General features: G+C 40.1%; 1 protein-coding gene and 1 long non-coding RNA gene across 2 annotated transcripts in view; one reads left to right on the forward strand and one right to left on the reverse strand.

Annotated features, from left to right (window-relative positions):
* LOC119489844 (PDZ domain-containing protein 4-like) overlaps nucleotides 1-3,753 on the reverse strand; it is a 45,076-nt gene extending 41,323 nt beyond the window's left edge. Inside the window, exon 1 of the mRNA XM_037772758.1 lies at nucleotides 3,604-3,753. Coding sequence (XP_037628686.1) covers nucleotides 3,604-3,663 — 60 coding nt within the window. The 5' untranslated portion in view covers nucleotides 3,664-3,753. The remainder of the gene's footprint in view (nucleotides 1-3,603) is intronic.
* LOC119489846 overlaps nucleotides 1-6,811 on the forward strand; it is a 44,621-nt gene extending 37,810 nt beyond the window's left edge. The window contains exon 3 of the long non-coding RNA XR_005207269.1: nucleotides 3,753-6,811. This is a non-coding gene — a long non-coding RNA (uncharacterized LOC119489846). The remainder of the gene's footprint in view (nucleotides 1-3,752) is intronic.
* The last annotated feature ends 12,313 nt before the right edge of the window (nucleotides 6,812-19,124 follow it).

Raw genomic sequence — 19,124 nt, forward strand, 5'->3', positions numbered from 1 at the left:
GTAAAGAACGGAGCAGACAGACCAAAGAACGTATTTTACTAAGGAGTGAAGGTCAATTGTTTGTTCTATTGCAACGTCAGCGGCCAGCAGCAAAGTTGCGCGTCCGCCATTTTGGACTGAAAGCGACTACCGGACGCCAGTAAAACATCCGCCCACAACGTGCCGTACAAAAGTAAAACAAACTTATTTCTATTCTTTTGTCATATTCTACTGAAATGGCCTGGGTTAAACAATAAAAATATTATAAATATAATAATCGTTTTTAATCCAAAATGGCGGCTGTTGTCCAAAAAAGACTGGAGTTTCGTATCTTTGGTCAGTTCAAACCAGAGTTCATCACCATGGACAGCTCCATCTGCTACAGTAAAGAACAGTGTATTCATTCCACAACAACAAACCAGGGTTCAACACCATGGAAAGCTCGATCTGCTACAGTAAAGAACAGTGTATTCAGTCCACAACAACAAACAAGAGTTCAGCACCATGGACAGCTCTGCCTTTTACAGTAAAGAACAGTGTAGTCAGTCCACAACAACAAACCAGAGTTCAGCACCATGGACAGCTCCATCTGCTACAGTAAAGAACAGTGTATTCAGTTTACAACAACAAACCAGAGTTCAGCACCATGGACAGCTCCATCTGCTACAGTAAAGAACAGTGTATTCAGTTTACAACAACAAACCAGAGTTCAGCACCATGGACAGCTCCAACTGCTACAGTAAAGAACAGTGTAGTCAGTCCACAACAACAAACCAGAGTTCAGCACCATGGACAGCTCCAACTGCTACAGTAAAGAACAGTGTATTCAGTTTACAACAACAAACCAGAGTTCAGCACCATGGACAGCTCCATCTGCTACAGTAAAGAACAGTGTATTCAGTTTACAACAACAAACCAGAGTTCAACATCATGGACAGCTCCAACTGCTACAGTAAAGAACAGTGTATTCAGTTTACAACAACAAACCAGAGTTCAACATCATGGACAGCTCCAACTGCTACAGTAAAGAACAGTGTATTCAGTCTACAACAACAAACCAGATTTCAGCACCATGGACAGCTCCATCTGCTACAGTGAAGAACAGTGTAGTCAGACTACAACAACAAACCACAGTTCAGCGCCATGAACGAGCTGTTCATGGTTCATGGTCCACTGTGGTCTCCATAACCATGACCACAGACTGTACATAAAGATGGACGCCGCGTCTCCACTTCCTCCCACTGTACAGAAATGAAGCCAAAATATCCCCGATACGGGAGCTGCCATCTTGATATTTTCAGATCCAGATGTTTTGGCTTTCACTTTTGGGGAGCTGCCATGTCGTCCATCTTTATATACAATCTATGTTAGAAACCTACAGGGAGGAGGTAGGGGTGGTTTGAGGGGTCAACGAACCATGTGACTTTGCAATGGGATTATTTGATGAATGACTATTAAGATTATTGGTAATAACATGATCTGTGAATTACCAATCACTTTGCATTTATGATTTTCTTTAAGAAAGACCTACGCTGATATCAGAAATCATGTTGTGAGTAATAGATTAAAGGCTACTCTACAACACAACACACTGAATCATACTGAATGAGAAGATCAGAGTTGGCAATTGGTAAAATATTTTATTGCAGATGTAGATTTTGGTTGTACTTTATTCATCCGATCGAAGGAGAAGCTGGAATTAATCATAGTAAAATAAATGTAAATATATGTAAAGTATGCAGATTGAAATGTGTTATAACAGCAAAGAATATGGCTATTCTTTTTTTTACTGAAGCGTTGCACATTAATGCATGGAGGCATGAGCATCCATGCACATACACACTACCACACATACACACACATACACACACATACACACACTCACACACTCACACAATCACACTGCTTTCCATGAACGAGCAGGAGGGGTGTGAGCAGGATTTCTGTCCTCTGTGACTTTCAGCCTCCACTGGAAAAAAAATCCCAGCAGAATAACACGATGACCTTTACAGAAAGTAACTAGACCAGCCTGAAGTGATGAATGGTACAGTAGTTTCCTCTACAATATTACACAGACTCTAGCATGGCCATTTTCAAAGGGGTCCCTTGACCTCTGACCTCAAGACAAGTGAATGAAAATGGGTTCTCTGGGTACCCACGAGTCTCCCCTTTACAGACGTGCCCACTTTATGATAATCACATGCAGTTTGGGGCAAGTCATAGTCAAGTCAGCACACTGACACACTGACAGCTGTTGTTGCCTGTTGAGCTGCAGTTTACCATGTTATGATTTGAACATGTTTTTAATGCTAAATGCAGTACCTGTGAGGGTTTCTGGACAAAATTTGTCATTGTTTTGTGTTGTTAATTGATTTTTAATAATAAATATATATATATATATACATTTGCATAAAGCAGCATATTTTTTCCACTCCCAATTTTGATAAGAGTATTAAATATTTGACAAATCAAATAAATAAATAACGCTTCAATTTTACTGTAAGTATAAGATTTCACTTTGCTAGGCGTAATATATATTTTAAATTAATTCAGATTCTCACAAACCGTCGATTTGGTCACATGAGGTTGGTACGGGTTACCATGGTTACACGTCTCCAACCGGCAAGGAGGCTCTCAGGAAGTGACGACATAAATTACAGTTCAGTGCGTCCAAAAAGATACAAACTACTGTTTATTCACACAAAAGTATGTTGAACGATAGTATACTTATTGGGTATGTATATAGTGCATAGTAGGCCATTTCGGACGAAGCCTTAATGTTCTTTGTACAGTTAATTATATATTTTTACAGTTAATTATATTTTATAAATTTCACTTTCACAAGAAGAGATGGGCGGACTGTTTTATCAAGAACTGCAACAATATGGCACCACGATAAGAAACATTAAGAATAAGAATGAGGTTGTAGCTCGTTGTCTACCTCACTACGATTAGAAAGAGCCGTCGTTTGTGTTTTAACAACGTTTCGCTTATGAGTTATTGATCCGGGAAGTTTGAATCTGTGAATATCTTTCCAACTTTACACACATATTCTTCCTTCCAGGTTGCTGTTTTACTTCCTTTTCTGTGGCTTTAAACTTGTATTATTATTGTGTGCAGATGAAACCAGAAGCTGTTATGAAAAGTCTGTGTTGGTGCTTGAGATTTAAGAGCTTTTAATGCTTGTTTTTGTAGCCTCCATGTTTGCTCCATGCAGACAAAGCCTTCAGGGGCCTAGGGAGTCCAGGTCTTGTTTCTGGTTAATACTGTGTGCACCTCTGAGGTACATTATAAACTGAAAGGACAGAAGCCCGAGGCAATGCCTGCTTTAATACCTCATCTCCAGGCCCTGTTTTGTAGAGTTCCCCTGAGTTAAGATCTAGTTTTAAAGGACCAGTGTGTAAATCTTCTAGTTTCTGGTCTCAAGATGACTTTTACAGAAATTATATGAAACCAGTTGCTGCCTGAAAGGAACGAAATCAATGTAAACGCTGATAGAATGATTTAGGAAATGGTTGGAGACAGTATGAAATGTTGACGGACTTAAGGTGTGGTTTATTTTAGGTGTGATCCTTTCCTTTAATCTAACACATTTGATTGGTCAGAAGGCCAGCAGCGTCTTACCTGGAACATGATCCTGTACTGCTCCTCCGGACGTTTGACCACACACATGTTGCAGCCCATGATGGCGTCCTGACACTCGTCCTCTTATCTCCGTCTCTGCTTTCTCCTCGTCTTTTAATCTCTGCGTCCTCTGTCCTCTGTCTCTGCAGGTCCCTCAGAAGACGTTCCGTATCGATAATCCAGCTCGTCCGTCTGACCTTTAACCTCAAAATCCGACGTCCTCAGGTGTGTCTTTGCTTTCTGTTTTCTCCTCTTGTTCGCCCTTTTTCAAAGCGAAGATAAACTCGCCAGATTTCAGACAACTTTTTGAGGCAGAATGAAGTGTTGGTGAAATCATTTATGATCCCTGCTACAAGGATCCATTATGTAGGATGAGTTGTGCTTGTTTTTTTTGTAAACCATAAATCCTCAGAGAAATCAGTCCAAGTAGTTCATACAGAAGTTTCAGTGAGATTCAACCGTCTTCTGTTGTTTTCCAGGATTATCTATTTAGCTTCAGAAAAACCCTTATGAAAGTGAATTTTCAGTCAGTTCGTAGTGTTTTTCAGTAAATATGCACAAAGGTGGGGAAGCCGCTTCATCTAAAAATCCCCCAAATGTGCTTCATTGAGTTTATTGAAAGCTTTTATCAGTCAAACTTCTTCAACAAAGACATCAAAGTGTCACTTGTGATAAAAACCCCAGCTGAGTTCACTTCCTGTTGTCGTTTCTCCTCTGCTCTGTCACTCTGAAGACAAAAGCTCTGTACCCACCTCTCAACCACTGATGAAACAGAGGACAAAAGAAGGAGGAGGACATTGTTCAGCTTTGTTTAGTTGTTGTTTTTTTCATGAAGAAGACGAGTTGTGTTTCTCTAACTGCTCCTCACAGTAAACAGCTTTTATCTGCTGTCCCGCGGGCGGCGAGACGCTGCGTCTTTTCATCACGGTGAAAAATTAATTTTTATTCATGCGCGGCAGATTGTTTCAGCCCTGCAGGGGAGAAGGAGGATGAGGAGGAGGGGGAGGAAGAGGCAAAAGCTCTTCAGTTTGTGCTTCAAACTGTTCAAATGTAGAAAATTCAGTTTAGTTTGTGGGCGTCCTAGAAAATAGGGATTGATGTAGGTGATGAAGGAGGATGAAGGAGGAGGAGTGTTTGATTTAAGTTCCACCTACACACTGTTCACACTGACCTCTCAGTGAGTGTGTTTGGTTTCAGTTTGTCCTTTGTGTGCACAGTTACATGTGTGTTCATAGCATCACAGTCGCACACAAACGCACATTATGTGGAGCAAAGTCTGTCAGTTTGTTGGAAGTGTGCAGCTCAAATGGCCAAAGAAAGGTGAAGGAAAGATAATTTAAAAGGGATTATTAAACCTCAGTGACCAGATTTAGCCTTCTGGTTGCCTGGTTTTAATACATTTGCTCTTAAAGTGAGAATATAACAAAAATATGTCCAAGTTGTGGTGCTTATAAAACGCCTCCCTGCAGATATGAAACTGTAAAAATGTTGTGCTCTCGCCTTCTGTTTCCAGTAAAAGTAACACCTACTAAGTCACAGATACATAAATGAATGTATTATTTCTATTTGAGCTCTTAAATGACGAAAAGAGGTCTTTAATTTCCCTGTCAGTATTTGTAGTTTTTCCTCCACTGAGATCTGCTCAGTTTGAATCAAAGTGCCACCTCCTCTTCTAAAACTGGTTAAAGCTAAAGTAAAAACCAACCGTGGTGCTTTTTCAAGGCTGTAATGTCTCACATATCTTTACAAACCACTTAGCCAAATGTTTAGTTATCTGTCTCCTGAGGTTTGTTTCGAGCCGCAGTGGAAACGAGGCCAGTGACGATTAATAAGACATGAAGAAGAAGAAAAACTCGTAAAGAGTTCCAGCAGTTTTTCTCTTCAGTTCAATAATTCATCTGAACACCAGCGAGTGATTAAAGCAACTTCCTTTCTCCCCAAATTGACAAAAGGATCCACAGCAAACCTTCAATAGTGAATCTGAACAGTTGGATTTCTGCTTCTGGATCAGGACGAGGAGAGGCTCTGAAGAACTTCAGTCAAATATTGAAGTATTGCTAACAGAGCTCGCCTCAATAATTCATCTAACTCGAGTTTTAACAAATCTGAACCCAGCAGCTCAAAACACAGAAACATCTGTGTTGTCTGCTTCCTGCTCTGCTTTAAACATCCTGATTTCGTCTTTTCCGTAAAATATTTGAAACATGATATGAAATTGTTTCTCAAACCAGTGTAAACAGTGTTGTGTGCATTTTTATGGCTGAATTATTAATATTTGTTTGTGCTTTGAATTGATACAAAAATGTCTTTGAAATCATAAAATAATCATACACAAAATGCACTTTTTAGCACCTGAATATTTATGTCAAAGTGACAAACTGTTAATGATCTGAACACAGCTTGTGCTCGCTGGTTCAAACTAGTTGTTTAACCTCATAAAAAGCAGAACTATACTTTCAGCACGTGGATATCTGTTTGAATATCTGTCGTACTTTGTGCTTAAAAGGTATCAAATCCAGAGCAGCTGGAGTTTTTTTCATTTGAGAGATAAAAGCAGTTTGTGCTTTGTGTTTTTGACAAAGGTTTAGTATAATTTTTCGCTCGTAAATGTGGGCTCTTTCGGACAAAAAGTCTATTTGTGCTTAAAGAACAGGACACATTTGAAATCTATAGTCCATGTGGTGTTTGTGCTTTGAGCAGCAGCATATTTCCTTTCAGTCTTGGCTGTCTAAATTTCATCTAAGAAACACTGATGACGTTTTTGTGGCCTCACAGGTCCTGCGGTGTTGGTATCAAAAGTATCACAAGTTTCAAAGGAGGTTTTGTGCAGGTACATTTGTGTTGGTATATGCATCAATTAACGTGTAGTTTGACTTTTCTGTCCGGAAAGTTGTGAAGACGTGGGCTTGTTTTACCGCCCTGGTCCAGATTGGCCTTTTTCTTTCCAACTGTTACCTCAGAACCTTTTTCTATCAGCTCACACTCCTTTTGTGTGTACAGTTTATAACTGTGTGCATCAATCAGTGTTAAGGGTGGATCAACCACTGTGCTTTTTCCTGAAGTCTTATTTTTACATTTGAAAGCACTTTACTGTTGCTTCAAAGATAAATCTCTGAGCTCCACGTTCATCTGATATTTAGATCGTTTCTTACAGGCTGTTACTGTCACTCCAAAGAGGCATTAGTATATAAAAATGTGTAAAGGTTGGTACGAGATCACTGCTGTTGAGTCACACAAGTGATGTTCAGGCTCTGCAGAGTAGAGCGGTTTTATAATCGCCGGTCCTTGAGATGGTATTAGCCTGCAGAAAGATGACGGACGGCGCCAACGCTCTGCACATTCAGCCTGTATTACCTGCTGCTCCTGTCATTGAACATGACTTATCTGGTTTTATGAGTCTACCTCTGCCTCTCTGCAGCTGTTATCTGTCAGCAACACCTGCTTTACACACCAGGCAGACGGAAAAGAGGCAACATATAAAAGGTGCATGAAGAGAAAAGACAAATGTGTCCAAAGAAAAGCTAGAAAATGAGATGGAGACAGGAAGGATGAAGAGGGAAGATATAATGAATAGTTGTCATCCAGGAACTTCCTTAAAATCCCTTTCCTTCAAGCGGTAAAGGTGAAATTAAAGACGTTTCTTGCAGCCAGATGGATCTAATTTGGCTAAATTCAATGACCAAGATGGACAATTCTGGTTTGTTCTTCTATCCAAAGATATCCAGTAAAGACTCAAAACAGGCTGGTGGATTTGGGGACACCAGTTCCCTGAGGGAATATCTCAGGTTCTTTCTCGTGTTTCTGGCTCTCACATTGAATTCCAGGTGTCTTTAAATCCTTTTGCTGAACAGAAAAAAAAACTCTTCAATCCCCAAAATCCTCCTTCAGGACTGCTAATCCAAAGAGGTGAAGACCGCTTTTGTTTCAGCAAACTTCATCGTCTGCGAAGAAACTGGCTTTATTCTCCATGTAATTCCCCAAAACTCCTCCTCCTCTCCCTCCTCTCCCAGGAGGAGTGGAAGGCAGACTGAGGTGGATCCTGTTGTTATCTGAGAAGATCTAGATCCTCTGACCGTCAAGCCTTTTCTCATCCTCTCTCCTTCCCTTCATCCCTCGATTTCCTCCGCTGCTCCGTCATTTCTCTACAAAGGTTAAATCCGGCTTAGTTTCGCTCCTGGACACAGAAAAACAGAGAGAGAGACAGAGAGAGACAGAGAGAGAGATTCTTACTGGATTTACACACTGATTGGATGAAGGACATGAACAGACAGGCTTGTTAGTTTGGGGGTTTTATTTTTTTTTTACCCTCCGAATTTCAACGTTTGTGCTCGAGGTGTGTTCGATCACCTCTCAGTATGAAGGAAGAAGTCTCGAAATTGATTTCACAAGCCAGAATTTGTTGTCAGGCAACAAGAATCTCTCGGCTTTTACTCAAATTTCACAGATTTTCACTCCAGCTGCTGTTTGTCAGTGAAGATGATCCATCACACACAAAACCTCACAAAATCTCTGTTTCATCAAGTCGTTTCTGTCTATAATCAGGTCCTAAACATCTTTCATTCTTAAAACAGGTGAAAGGATCTGCCAGAGCGGGGATAACACCTCAACCTTTTTCCAATAGAAATCAACACATTTTAAATATCAGGACGTTAAAGCAGAGAAAACATATTTATACCACACCAAATTCTGTGAAATATTCAAGACTTTCTTTTGCAAGTTACCAGGTAGTTTTAAGCATTTCTAGTCTTTTAAAAATGATTCAAACAAAACAAAATCCCTCTTTGGCCTGATTTAAGCCGTAAAGGTTGGGAACCACTGGATTAGTTGATCAACAGAAAACTAATCAGCAACAATTTAGATTTATTTATTTTTTAGCAAAAATGCCAAACTATGTGTAGTTCCAGTTTCTCAGTTTTGAAGATTTGCTGCCTTTCTTTGTACTATTAACTCAATGAAATACTATATTTGAGATTTGGACTGTTGGACGGACAAAACAAGCAACTGAAATGCATCATTTTGAATTTTAATGAGCAAATGTGACTATTTTCTGACATTTTGATCGATCAAGAAAATAATTTGCAGATTAATAAATAATGAAAGAAAATGGTTCTATGCAGCCCAACTTGTTATGATCGTCTGTGTCTTAGAACAAGACAGAGAAAGGCAGATTGCTGCACTAGAATCACATATTAGAAAAAATACAATTGACTCGTCCAAGATACAAGTTAAAATGTTCTCACTGCAGTTGCACCTTTTTTTACACACAAGAGAATATCACTTTAAATTACAGACAGAAATGACCAGATGAGGAGGAGGTTTTTGCACTACACATGTAGAAGTAGAAATATAAAGTCCAGACCCGTCAGCCTTCCTGTTGCTGCTGAAGTGATTTGATTTTAAATCTCTTTCAAAGATCCAAGTTGCACCTTTCCAGATGTTTAAGGGACCATCCACTCCTTGATTTCCCCAGGGGAATCAGCCCACAGAAGGTGATCCTCGTCTGGGCAAAGCTTCCTTACCGGCGTCCCTCCTCCTCCTCTTCCTCCTCCTTCTCTGCTTTCCTTCCCTCCTTCAGAATAATGACACAGATGCGGTGTTCCCTCCCGGTTTGAGCAGCTCTGCAGATGTATGATGGGACGGTTAAAGGAGTGGATCAGGAATCAGATCTGCAGCTCTCTGCTCGCTGCTCTCTCTTCTTCTGCAGCATCCTCCCGGCACTGGAACAACAGCAGCCTCCGCGGCAGCACAGCCAGCCAATAACCTGCAGCCGGCAATTAATTTTCCTCTCCGCGATGGCTTTCCCTCCTCCTCCTCCTCTTCCTCCTCCTCCTCCTCCTCTGCTTCTCCCTCCCACCTGCTCTGAGTCCCTGCTCATCCCCTCCTCTCTCCTCCTTTCCTTTTGCATCTCTTTCCTCTTATTGTTCTTTACCTGTTCATTCCTCTCTGAGACACACTCAGATAGTCCTCGACTTTCACACGTGTACACATGTTTTTGTGTCTTCTTCACGGCTCAGAGCCCAGCACACTTTTATCTACGTGTGCACATCACGGTTGTCAGGAGGAATCCTCTCATCTTCAAAATGTCAACTTTAACAGTTTAAACCAGCGGGAATGTTTCAGTTCCTCTGCTCGGATTCCTCTCCCTGCAGAGGAAGGTGAACATGTCAGCTTTACAGAGAGGACAACATGCATGATGGGATTATTCTTGTTTTCCTGTTCATGAGTCTAAATCTTCCCATCAGTGCACTGTTAAGAATTTCCCAGTAAAATAACAGTAAAGAACTGGCAGCAGGGTTGCCTTTATGTTACTGTAAAATTAACATTATTATACTGTCGCTGAAATTTACAGCTTTGTACTGTTAATGAAAAATACAATTTGAACTGGTTGTTTTTATTAATTTCACAGTATTTTATAGTTAATTTACTGTTTAAAGATATAGCTGTTTTTCACCTTTCTTTTACATTATCTTACTGATTTGTTTTAATGCACTATTTATTTTTTACATACATTTTAATAAACATTATTTTTTGCCTAGATGAATAGACTTAGCAGGTTACAGACATAGGAATAGTCACACTAAATACAATTAAAGGCACTTGTTAGGAAAAAGTCTAAAATAGACTTGTTGACACTTTTCCCAACATGTCTGTCTATATCTGGCTACAAGCACAGAATGTAAACCATAACAACATGTGAGTGAAGAACAATAAAGCTAATTCACTGATTTTACAATCATATACAATGTACAAGCCTCACATGTGCAGATCAGCTCCCAGAATTAAAAAAATGCTGCATGAAACTGTTACTGATGACACTTTAGACAGTTGATCAGCAGTAAAGTGATGTATTTTAAGAATGCATTATAGTTCAGTTAAAAAACGGCCTATGAGCGTAATTTAACAGGTTTTCTTTTATATTAACAGTAAAGCACTGTTTTTAGCAGTAACAGGTTAATACTGTTGAAATCCTGCTGTAAATTAACAGCAATTGTTTACAGTGCATGTTTTTGTGTCTTCTTCACGGCTCAGAGCCCAGCACACTTGTATCTACGTGTGCACATCACGGTTGTCAGGAGGAATCCTCTCATCTTCAAAATGTCAACTTTTAACAGTTTAAACCAGCGGGAATGTTTCAGTTCCTCTGCTCGGATTCCTCCTCCTGCAGAGGAAGGTGAACATGTCAGCTTTTACACTCAGTCTGCAGAAGTGCAGTAGAGAGGACAACATGCATGATGGGATTATTCTTGTTTTCCTGTTCATGAGTCTAAATCTTCCCATCAGTGCAGTCAGCCTCTAACAGACACGTGTTGTGTAGAAGCTGTTCCTGTTTCTCAGGTTACATTATTATTTAGTTCTTATCCAGCAGCTCTCTGACTGAGCTACAACACATACTAGGGATGCTAATTTAGAATTTTTTTTCTAACCGATAACAACCCTTAACCGTTAACCGATTATTAACCGTCAACCGGCAACGTTAGTGCGTGGCAGGCAGCTGCAGTGTAGGAGCACAACAGACGACTGAATCCCACAGTTCACCCGTCCGGGAGAGTTACAGTATCAACTGGGTAACAAACCTCATTGTGGTGCACACAACACCAACAACTATCAGAAATGTGTCTTTTTGAGATACTCTTCTTCTTTACTTGCCCTATAGTCATTGTCTGAGTAAGTAAATTTCTGCTTTTAATCCTAATTTTGGTCATTTTAGACTGTATAAGGCTGTATGTTCAACTGTTAATTTAGACAAACTCTTCTATTGCCGCTTGTGTTCAGACAAGATTTAACATCTCTTAAATTAAAAAAGGGTTTTGAAGAAGAACATGGTTGTTTTGCTCAGCTTTTTAATTAATTATTAATATTTATTTTAACCGTTTAACCGATATAGCGTTAATCAGTTAAACTTCTTAATATCGGTTAACGGTTAAACGATTCAGTATTAACATCCCTAGTTTAAAGTAATGAAAGCTAAATATTGTGAAGCTTCAAGGTGTTTTCCACTCTGAAGACATTAATGTCTCTCTCTGTTACCTGGACAACCTCCTCGTCTGTAGATGCCACATTATTACACAGACACACAGTCATGCGTGTGTGTGTGCGTGTGTGTGCGTGTGTGTGTGTGTGTGTGTGTGTGTTTTCCAAAACCAATTTGTCTCCTGGTAAATGAACTCTGCTGACGTTTATATGAATCTAATTTAATTTAATCCTCCCTGTATAACACTCACACCAATAGAAAACAAACATATTCATGAATAATTTACACACTAACATACATGAACACACTAAAATGAAAATTACAGCTTGATGACTGTGTGTTTTTTTTAATGACCTTAATGATAATAAACGTCCACCATCCTGTTATAGAAACTAAGCATGGAGCACGTGATGGTTTGTGTGACGGAGAGGAGAGAGACTCCACCAGGACAAATCAACACTCTGATCTTATTACAGAGCTACAACAGCAACTATTGATTTTGATTCATGTGATTACCAGTTGGAGCTGATCACGCTGCTGAGGCAGGAGGCCCAGGAAGCGTCCCTCTGCTGTTGCTAGGCAACTGCAAAAAATAGCTGCTGTCCATCACCTAGCTAGCATACAGCATCTAACTAATGGAGTTAGATAAATAAAGAATAACAACGTTGCAGACATTGAATGAGCTTCAGGGAGCTAACAACCAAACTCCATAAATCCACAGCCTCACTGTTTCTCTTTATACATCCATGGTCAGCTCCATCGGGGCCGTTTGAATGCATTTAACATAAATGTCACTATCTGGGTGCTCTACAGTTATAGCGTCGGCCCATTTGACCACGGAGATGATAGTGACAGCCGGCTTTACCGCACGTTACCGCGATATGATAATGTTTCCTGTCCATGACAGAGTTAGCATGCAGCTGTGATGTCTAGCTCTGCTTTTCCTGCAATGTGTGAAACCCAAAGTGTTTCCATACTTTACTGGATGTGTAGTGTTTACCACTTTGGATTTAACATGTGAGGGTGCAGGTCGGATCCACGCAGACCCTCCGCCGTTTTCTACTTTCTCATCTTGGCTCGCGGCGTCCGGCTGGTTTGTTTTGGTTGAAGGATACGGAACAGATATGACGTCACGTTACTCGTTACACAATAAAAGCGGTGACTTCCTTCTACCTCCGCATAGACTCAAATATATCATTCTGGCGTTAAAAAATCTATTTCAGCATCTAAAAACAACAAAGACTACTCACTAATTAAATTTGGTACAATTTGGTAAAATTGGCACGGCGGTTTGTTTTGGTTGACGGATACGGAACAGATATGACGTCACGTTACTCAGACTGCAACAATAAAAGCGGTAACTTCCTTCTACCTAGAATAGACTCCTATGAAGCAAATATATAGATTCTGGTATTAAAACATCAATTTCAAAATCGTTTAAAATTGCAATACATAGGTGAATCGATTGATTTTCTCACCCCTACCAATTAGTATATTAGCATTCTGGTGTTAGCATTTAGCTCAAAGCACAGTGTTACAGCCTCACAAAGCTGCTAGCATGGTTCTTAGTCTCTTAGTCTTGTTTGTTGTTGTTTTTTTATAGTTTGTTATATGAAAAAGTAAAGTGAATAATGCAGCTGATGACGTGAGCACACAGGTCAGCTGGGATGGTGTGTGTGTGTGTGTGTGTGTGTGTGTGTGTGTGTTTATGGCGTGACTGCAGCTCTATCCAAATGAAATACATCCCTGCTGTCAGAGTACTGAATCAATACACCTCCCCTCTCCTCTCCATCCTTTTATTCTTCTTCTTCGCCCCACCTCTTCCCGTCTTTCTCTCACCTCCTCCTCCATATTTACCTCTCATCTCCCCCTCCACCCAACTCAAACCCTTTGTCTTTCCGCACAGCCTTCTCCCCCTCTCTCCTCCATCCATCCACCCTTCACTCTAACACCCTCCTCCTCCTCCTCTCTTCACCCTTTTCTTCTCCTCTTTCTGCCTCTTTGTGATTTCCTTGTCCTCCCCTGCTCATTTGTCGTATTGCCCTTTTATTTCCTCCCTCTATCTCTTTATCTTCTCCATCCTCTATCCATCCACCTCTCCACCTCCTGCTCCTCCCATCTTCCTCTGCTGCTCTTCCTCCTCCCTGCTGACGGTGAGTCCTGTGAGAGCAGTTTATCAGCACAACACAGTAATTACATCGACAGAGAGAGAGAGAGAGAGAGAGAGAGAGATACCTCTGCAATGTCAACACTCTGTCACGCCCGCCTGCCACACACACACACACACACACACAAACAGCCAGGTGTGTGCTTGTGTGTGTGCTTTTTTACTGAAACTCTCTGTTGATGTGTGTGCTGAAGCGAATCTGCTGCCCAAACATCTATTTATCTCTGTCACTTTAGCATACACGCTGTCTGAGCGTGTGTGTGTGTGATGTTCCCGTAAGCATCCATCATATATAAAACACATGTACTAGTCTGCATACAAGCAGTCTCTATTGTCTGCACTGCACAATGAAAATGGGTTCTATGGGTACCCACGAGTCTCCCCTTCACAGACATGCCCTCTTTATGATAATCACATGCAGTTTGGGGCAAGTCATAGTCAAGTCAGCACACTGACACACTGACAGCTGTTGTTGCCTGTTGGGCTGCAGTTTGCCATGTTATGATTTGAGCATGTTTTTATGCTAAATGCAGTACCTGTGAGGGTTTCTGGACAATATTTGTCCTCGTTTTGTGTTGTTAATTGATTTTCTAATAATAAATATATACATACATTTGCATAAAACAGCATATTTGTCCACTCCCATGTCAATAAGAGTATTAAATACTTGACAAATCTCCCTTAAAGGTACATTTTGAACGGATAAAAAATGTGCGATTAATTTGTAAGTAATCACGATTAACTATGGGCAATAATGCGATTAATTATGATTAAATAATTGAATCGATTGACAGCCCTAATGCAAGATAATTTAAGTCAGATCTTTACTACGGCAGTGAGACAGTTTTAACTGACCAGTGTTTCCGTTGCTATCAACACTGAGGCTGCACCACATCGACAGACATTTTCCTGCTGCTCTTCTTTATTCATTCTTTTCATTTGAAATCCATCTTCTGCCTTCTGTCGAAGGAGTCCCGAGGCTCTTAATGTAGAGAGACAAATTAGAGTGAGCATGTTCTGTAGGGAAAAGAGAGAGAGTGAGGGTGGAAGTGGTAGTCGTGTGTATGTGTGTGTCAGGGGACACATTAATGGTTGTGCAGAACATACACAGGCTGCAATCTTCACATGCTGACAGTCTGAAAGCTTCAACAATCAACAGCTCAGTACACACTCTGGAGGTTAGAGGTCACACACATACACACACACACACACATACAGTGTAGACATCATCATCAAATACACACATGGACTACATAGTATACACACACACACACAATCATACAGAGACACAGCAGGGGGTTCGATGTGACAGCGTGACGGTTCAGCAGCAGATTGGAGTGTCAGCCTTTAAATCACACACACACACACACACACACACACACACACAGACAGAGGCTGTGGGTTTTGACAAGCTATTACAGAGATGTGAAGTGAAGACCAGAGTAGAGGAAGTCAGACCAGCATCATTTAAAACAGCCACATTTCTGACCAGATCAATTCATTTCAACTGTGATCATTGGCAAAGTAAAGCACAATTCTCATGTAGAGCTCAGTTTTGGTGCATTTTGATTCTCTGATTCATACTACTGACAAATTAAAAACTATGTTCAAATCATACTTGCCTACCCTCACAATTTTCCCAGCAGACTCCCGTTTTTCATCGCCCTCTCCCGGTTTCCTCCCACGCTCACAATTTCCCCATATTTCTCCTGATTTATGACAGATTTTCACACCTTTTTTTTACTTTTCGTTATCTTAGCCTGTTTCTGGAACTGAACAGTGTGTATAATTTATACTGTTTCCACCTGGACGAAATGGAGAGCACTAAGAGAAGAAATATTCAAGCAGGAGCAAAAATAAATAAAAACTGATGAATATTAGACAAAACAGCAGATTCATCTAAACTAGGTTGAAAAACGATGCAATCCCGTTGCCATGGTAATGAATTATGTCTGACTATTAACCACAGCCCCATTCTCTGTTTGAGAAACAACGTTAACCAAAAAAAAACAGAAAGTAAATCTGACTGGAGGGGGGGCTTTAAACATTTAAACATGACCCGAGGTTTGCAGAATTGTCCAATATCTGCTTCATGGTGATAACGTTGCTTCCAGCACCTTCTTTTTCAAGAAAAAAGTGCCAACAGAGAAAGAGAACGATGGGATGAGATGAAAAGAAATGTGAGGAAGAGAGACCAGATGAGGAAGAAATCATGTGTCAGAGGGATGACGGAGGTGAAGAGGAGAAAGAGATGAGAGTATGAGGCTGGAGGAGGAGTCAAAAGAGGGAAAAGCAGATAAACATACAGAGAAAGGAGGTGAAAGAAGCTTCTGTATCCTTCATATCACCTCAGCTTATCTTCTTATTTCTATTTTTATTATGAGAGACATTCATTCAATCAACCACAGCCTATATTATTATTATATATACCATATTATATGTGAGGTCTTCAATAAGCCAGATAACAGTTTTACATATTGAAATCAGATTTCTCTCTCACGTCTTCACCTTCTAATCAATTCAATTCATCTTTTTTTGATTTATTTTCCAAATAAAAAGCATTCAGTTTAACTTATACACTAGTTGATTTATTCAAAAACTAAATGAAAAGATAAATCGGAATGATACAAAAAAAACTCTATTTTGTCCATCATGTCACGTGAAGAATATTGTTTAGGACGTTTCTCTTCTCTCACCGCTCTCTGTGATTGTGTGTGAGTGAGTCTTTGTCTGAAGAGTGAAGACATTAATGGAAAGTCAGGAGAGTGTGACAATGTTTTTAGTATTTTTCAGGACATTTTTTGAAGCTGAAGAGGTTGTTTTAAAGTGAATTGTACGTCCCTCACGTCTTGAAAGGACTGTTTGAGGTCATACGAGTGCACAGAAACTGAAAGAAAAAAGAAACTTTGTTCCACCAGAATAAATATAATGCACAGAGTGAGATATTTAATGTGACTAAAGATCAACCTTTTGGCATATTTCATTTGCAAATTTGAACCCTTTCGTTTTTTGCTATTTTTTAAGTGATTTTTTTAATTCAATTCAGTTCAATTCAATTTATTATAGCCCCGCGACAATGTAGTCGGGAGCAAATAGCTCCCCGCTTGTCCATCCTTCCGTCCGTTCACATGTCACACTTCCGTTTCCGGAGCAGAACTCGAAAACTATTTCACTTAGGAACTTCAAATTTGTTTTGATGGTTGACAGTGTGGTCTAGTTGTGCCTTTTGGGGGTCAGCCTTCTACTGACTTTATCCTGAGGAAGGTGAGCTAGTAACAAGCTAGATTGTGGTCAATAGACCAATTCCATTAGTTCCTAAAGGGCAAAACCTTTGGCCCTACTTTAGTAAGGGTCAAGCGGTGAGCGGGGGGAAGTGTGAGCCATGCTCACTTTTGCCTTGTTTTCATATAGCGTCAAATCAAAACAGAAGCTATTTTGAGATGCTTTTCATAAAAAGCACATCTAAACTGTACTATAATTTAGAGACCCAACGAGAGATCCCCCATGAGCATGCATTGTTAAAACTCCCCTTTAACGGGTAGAAACCTTGGGCAGGACCCGGCTCTGGGTGGGCGGCCATCTGCCTCGACCGGTTGGGTCGATTGATTTTGTTAAGGAAATCAAAATCAGCACAACCTCTGCTATCCAGTGATGTCACTAATTAAGATGTACTTTAAAGAAATGAGGTAATAATTGTAGAACAAAACACCACACTCGCCTATTAAAATACCAGATCTGGCTCAATGGATCAACATTTCTGCTCTATGTCTTGGAGCGACCGATTCGTCGTGGATTTTTTAAGGCCGATATAGTAACGATAGTTTGGAGCAGGAAAAAGCTGATAACAGATTAATCTGCCGATATCTTCTTTACTTCTGCAGTAGCGTAGTCGTCTACTTTTGCATACGCCATTTTTAATACATTTTTTTGTGACTCAGAATTTAATAATTCGTAAGAGAATATGTTGCGGTGTGATTTGGTTGATTACATCATTAGAACATTGTTAAATGCCTACTTTATTGCTGATGGTTTTATTTTTAATATATCCAACTGTTGTTTTACTGTGTTGTATTGTATGACAGAGATGTTTGATATCTTGTAAATGATGTAGTTATGAATATTTCCATGTAGTCAAATCTACATCTCAATCTCAATTTCCTTTAACTGACGACCTGATTAAATAATCGTCCAGTGGTCTTTGAGCAGGAAACACAGATTGGCTTTAATTCTTCTTTTTGTGCTTATAGACTCGTCTTCAAAAAGAGTCCTGCTGGTTGTTTTTAAGAGAAATGTGATGGCTCTATTCATGTCAGGAGAAAAATTCCCTGTGAGCCCATAATGAGAGCGAGAGAGAGAGAGTCAATGGGCTTTAAGGCTGAAAGGAGTAAATCTTGTTAATTGTCCCTCTGGTAACTGCAGATCTATATCCTCTGAAAATTATAGAGGTGTCGCAGAGAGAGAGGGAGAGAGAGAGAGAGATTACTAGAAAGATGGAAATGCTGTAAAATATATATATCCCTGTAGTTCTTTATCAAACAAACAAGAGAAAATAGTGCATTTGTTGGGGACTTTTTCAACATGAAAATCTACATGGTGCTCTAGTGAGTATTTGTGTAAGCAAGACGTTGTATGTGGGAATGAGTGAAAAATAAATGCTTCAACAGCCGGCTCACCTGTGAGGAGATGAGAGGATTAATTATCTTGCTGGACAGAAAGCAGTGGCTGCTCTGCTGATGGTTTAACCTGAGGTTAATGAGTGTGTGATTGATGAGGAGAGAGGAGAGGAGACAATCGACTGAGTGTTAATGGCCGAGGAGGAGAGCGTGTGTTGAAGAAGGTGGACTTCTAAAGGACAATCCACACCGGCTGCATTGTTTGAAATGTTTTTTATGGTTAACCTCTTAAACCCTATGGTGGTGCTAGAAGGTGTTATTCGCCTAGACAGACATACCCAAAATAAATCCAGGATAGCTTCACAACTACCAGGTCTATATGCATGATCTAGGTCTCTATGGATAGGTAAGACCTCAGAGAATTCATCATTAGTGAAAGTAACACTGTGACTTTTACTGTGCCTGAGTAAATTGTGATGAACCAAAGAAAAGATTTACATTTTTATCCTCGCCTAAAATGTTTTCTAGATTAGACAGTGGATAACACCATTATAGCAATGATGCCATGCACAGAGACATGCTACCATATTCATTCAGCAACTCCTTGACTACAACTGTGCCAAAGCAGATATAAATAACACAAAGTGCATAGATTCTACAAAGGTTTTAGTAAGGATAGGACCAGGCAGACTCTCCATTTGGCCACTTGGATATCCAAAGTGTGCCAAATGGGTTTTCTACCTCTTGAAAGGGAATCTGGCTCTAAATA

Source organism: Sebastes umbrosus, chromosome 6 (genome assembly GCF_015220745.1).
Source record: "Sebastes umbrosus isolate fSebUmb1 chromosome 6, fSebUmb1.pri, whole genome shotgun sequence".
NCBI classification, from domain to species: Eukaryota; Metazoa; Chordata; class Actinopteri; order Perciformes; family Sebastidae; genus Sebastes; species Sebastes umbrosus.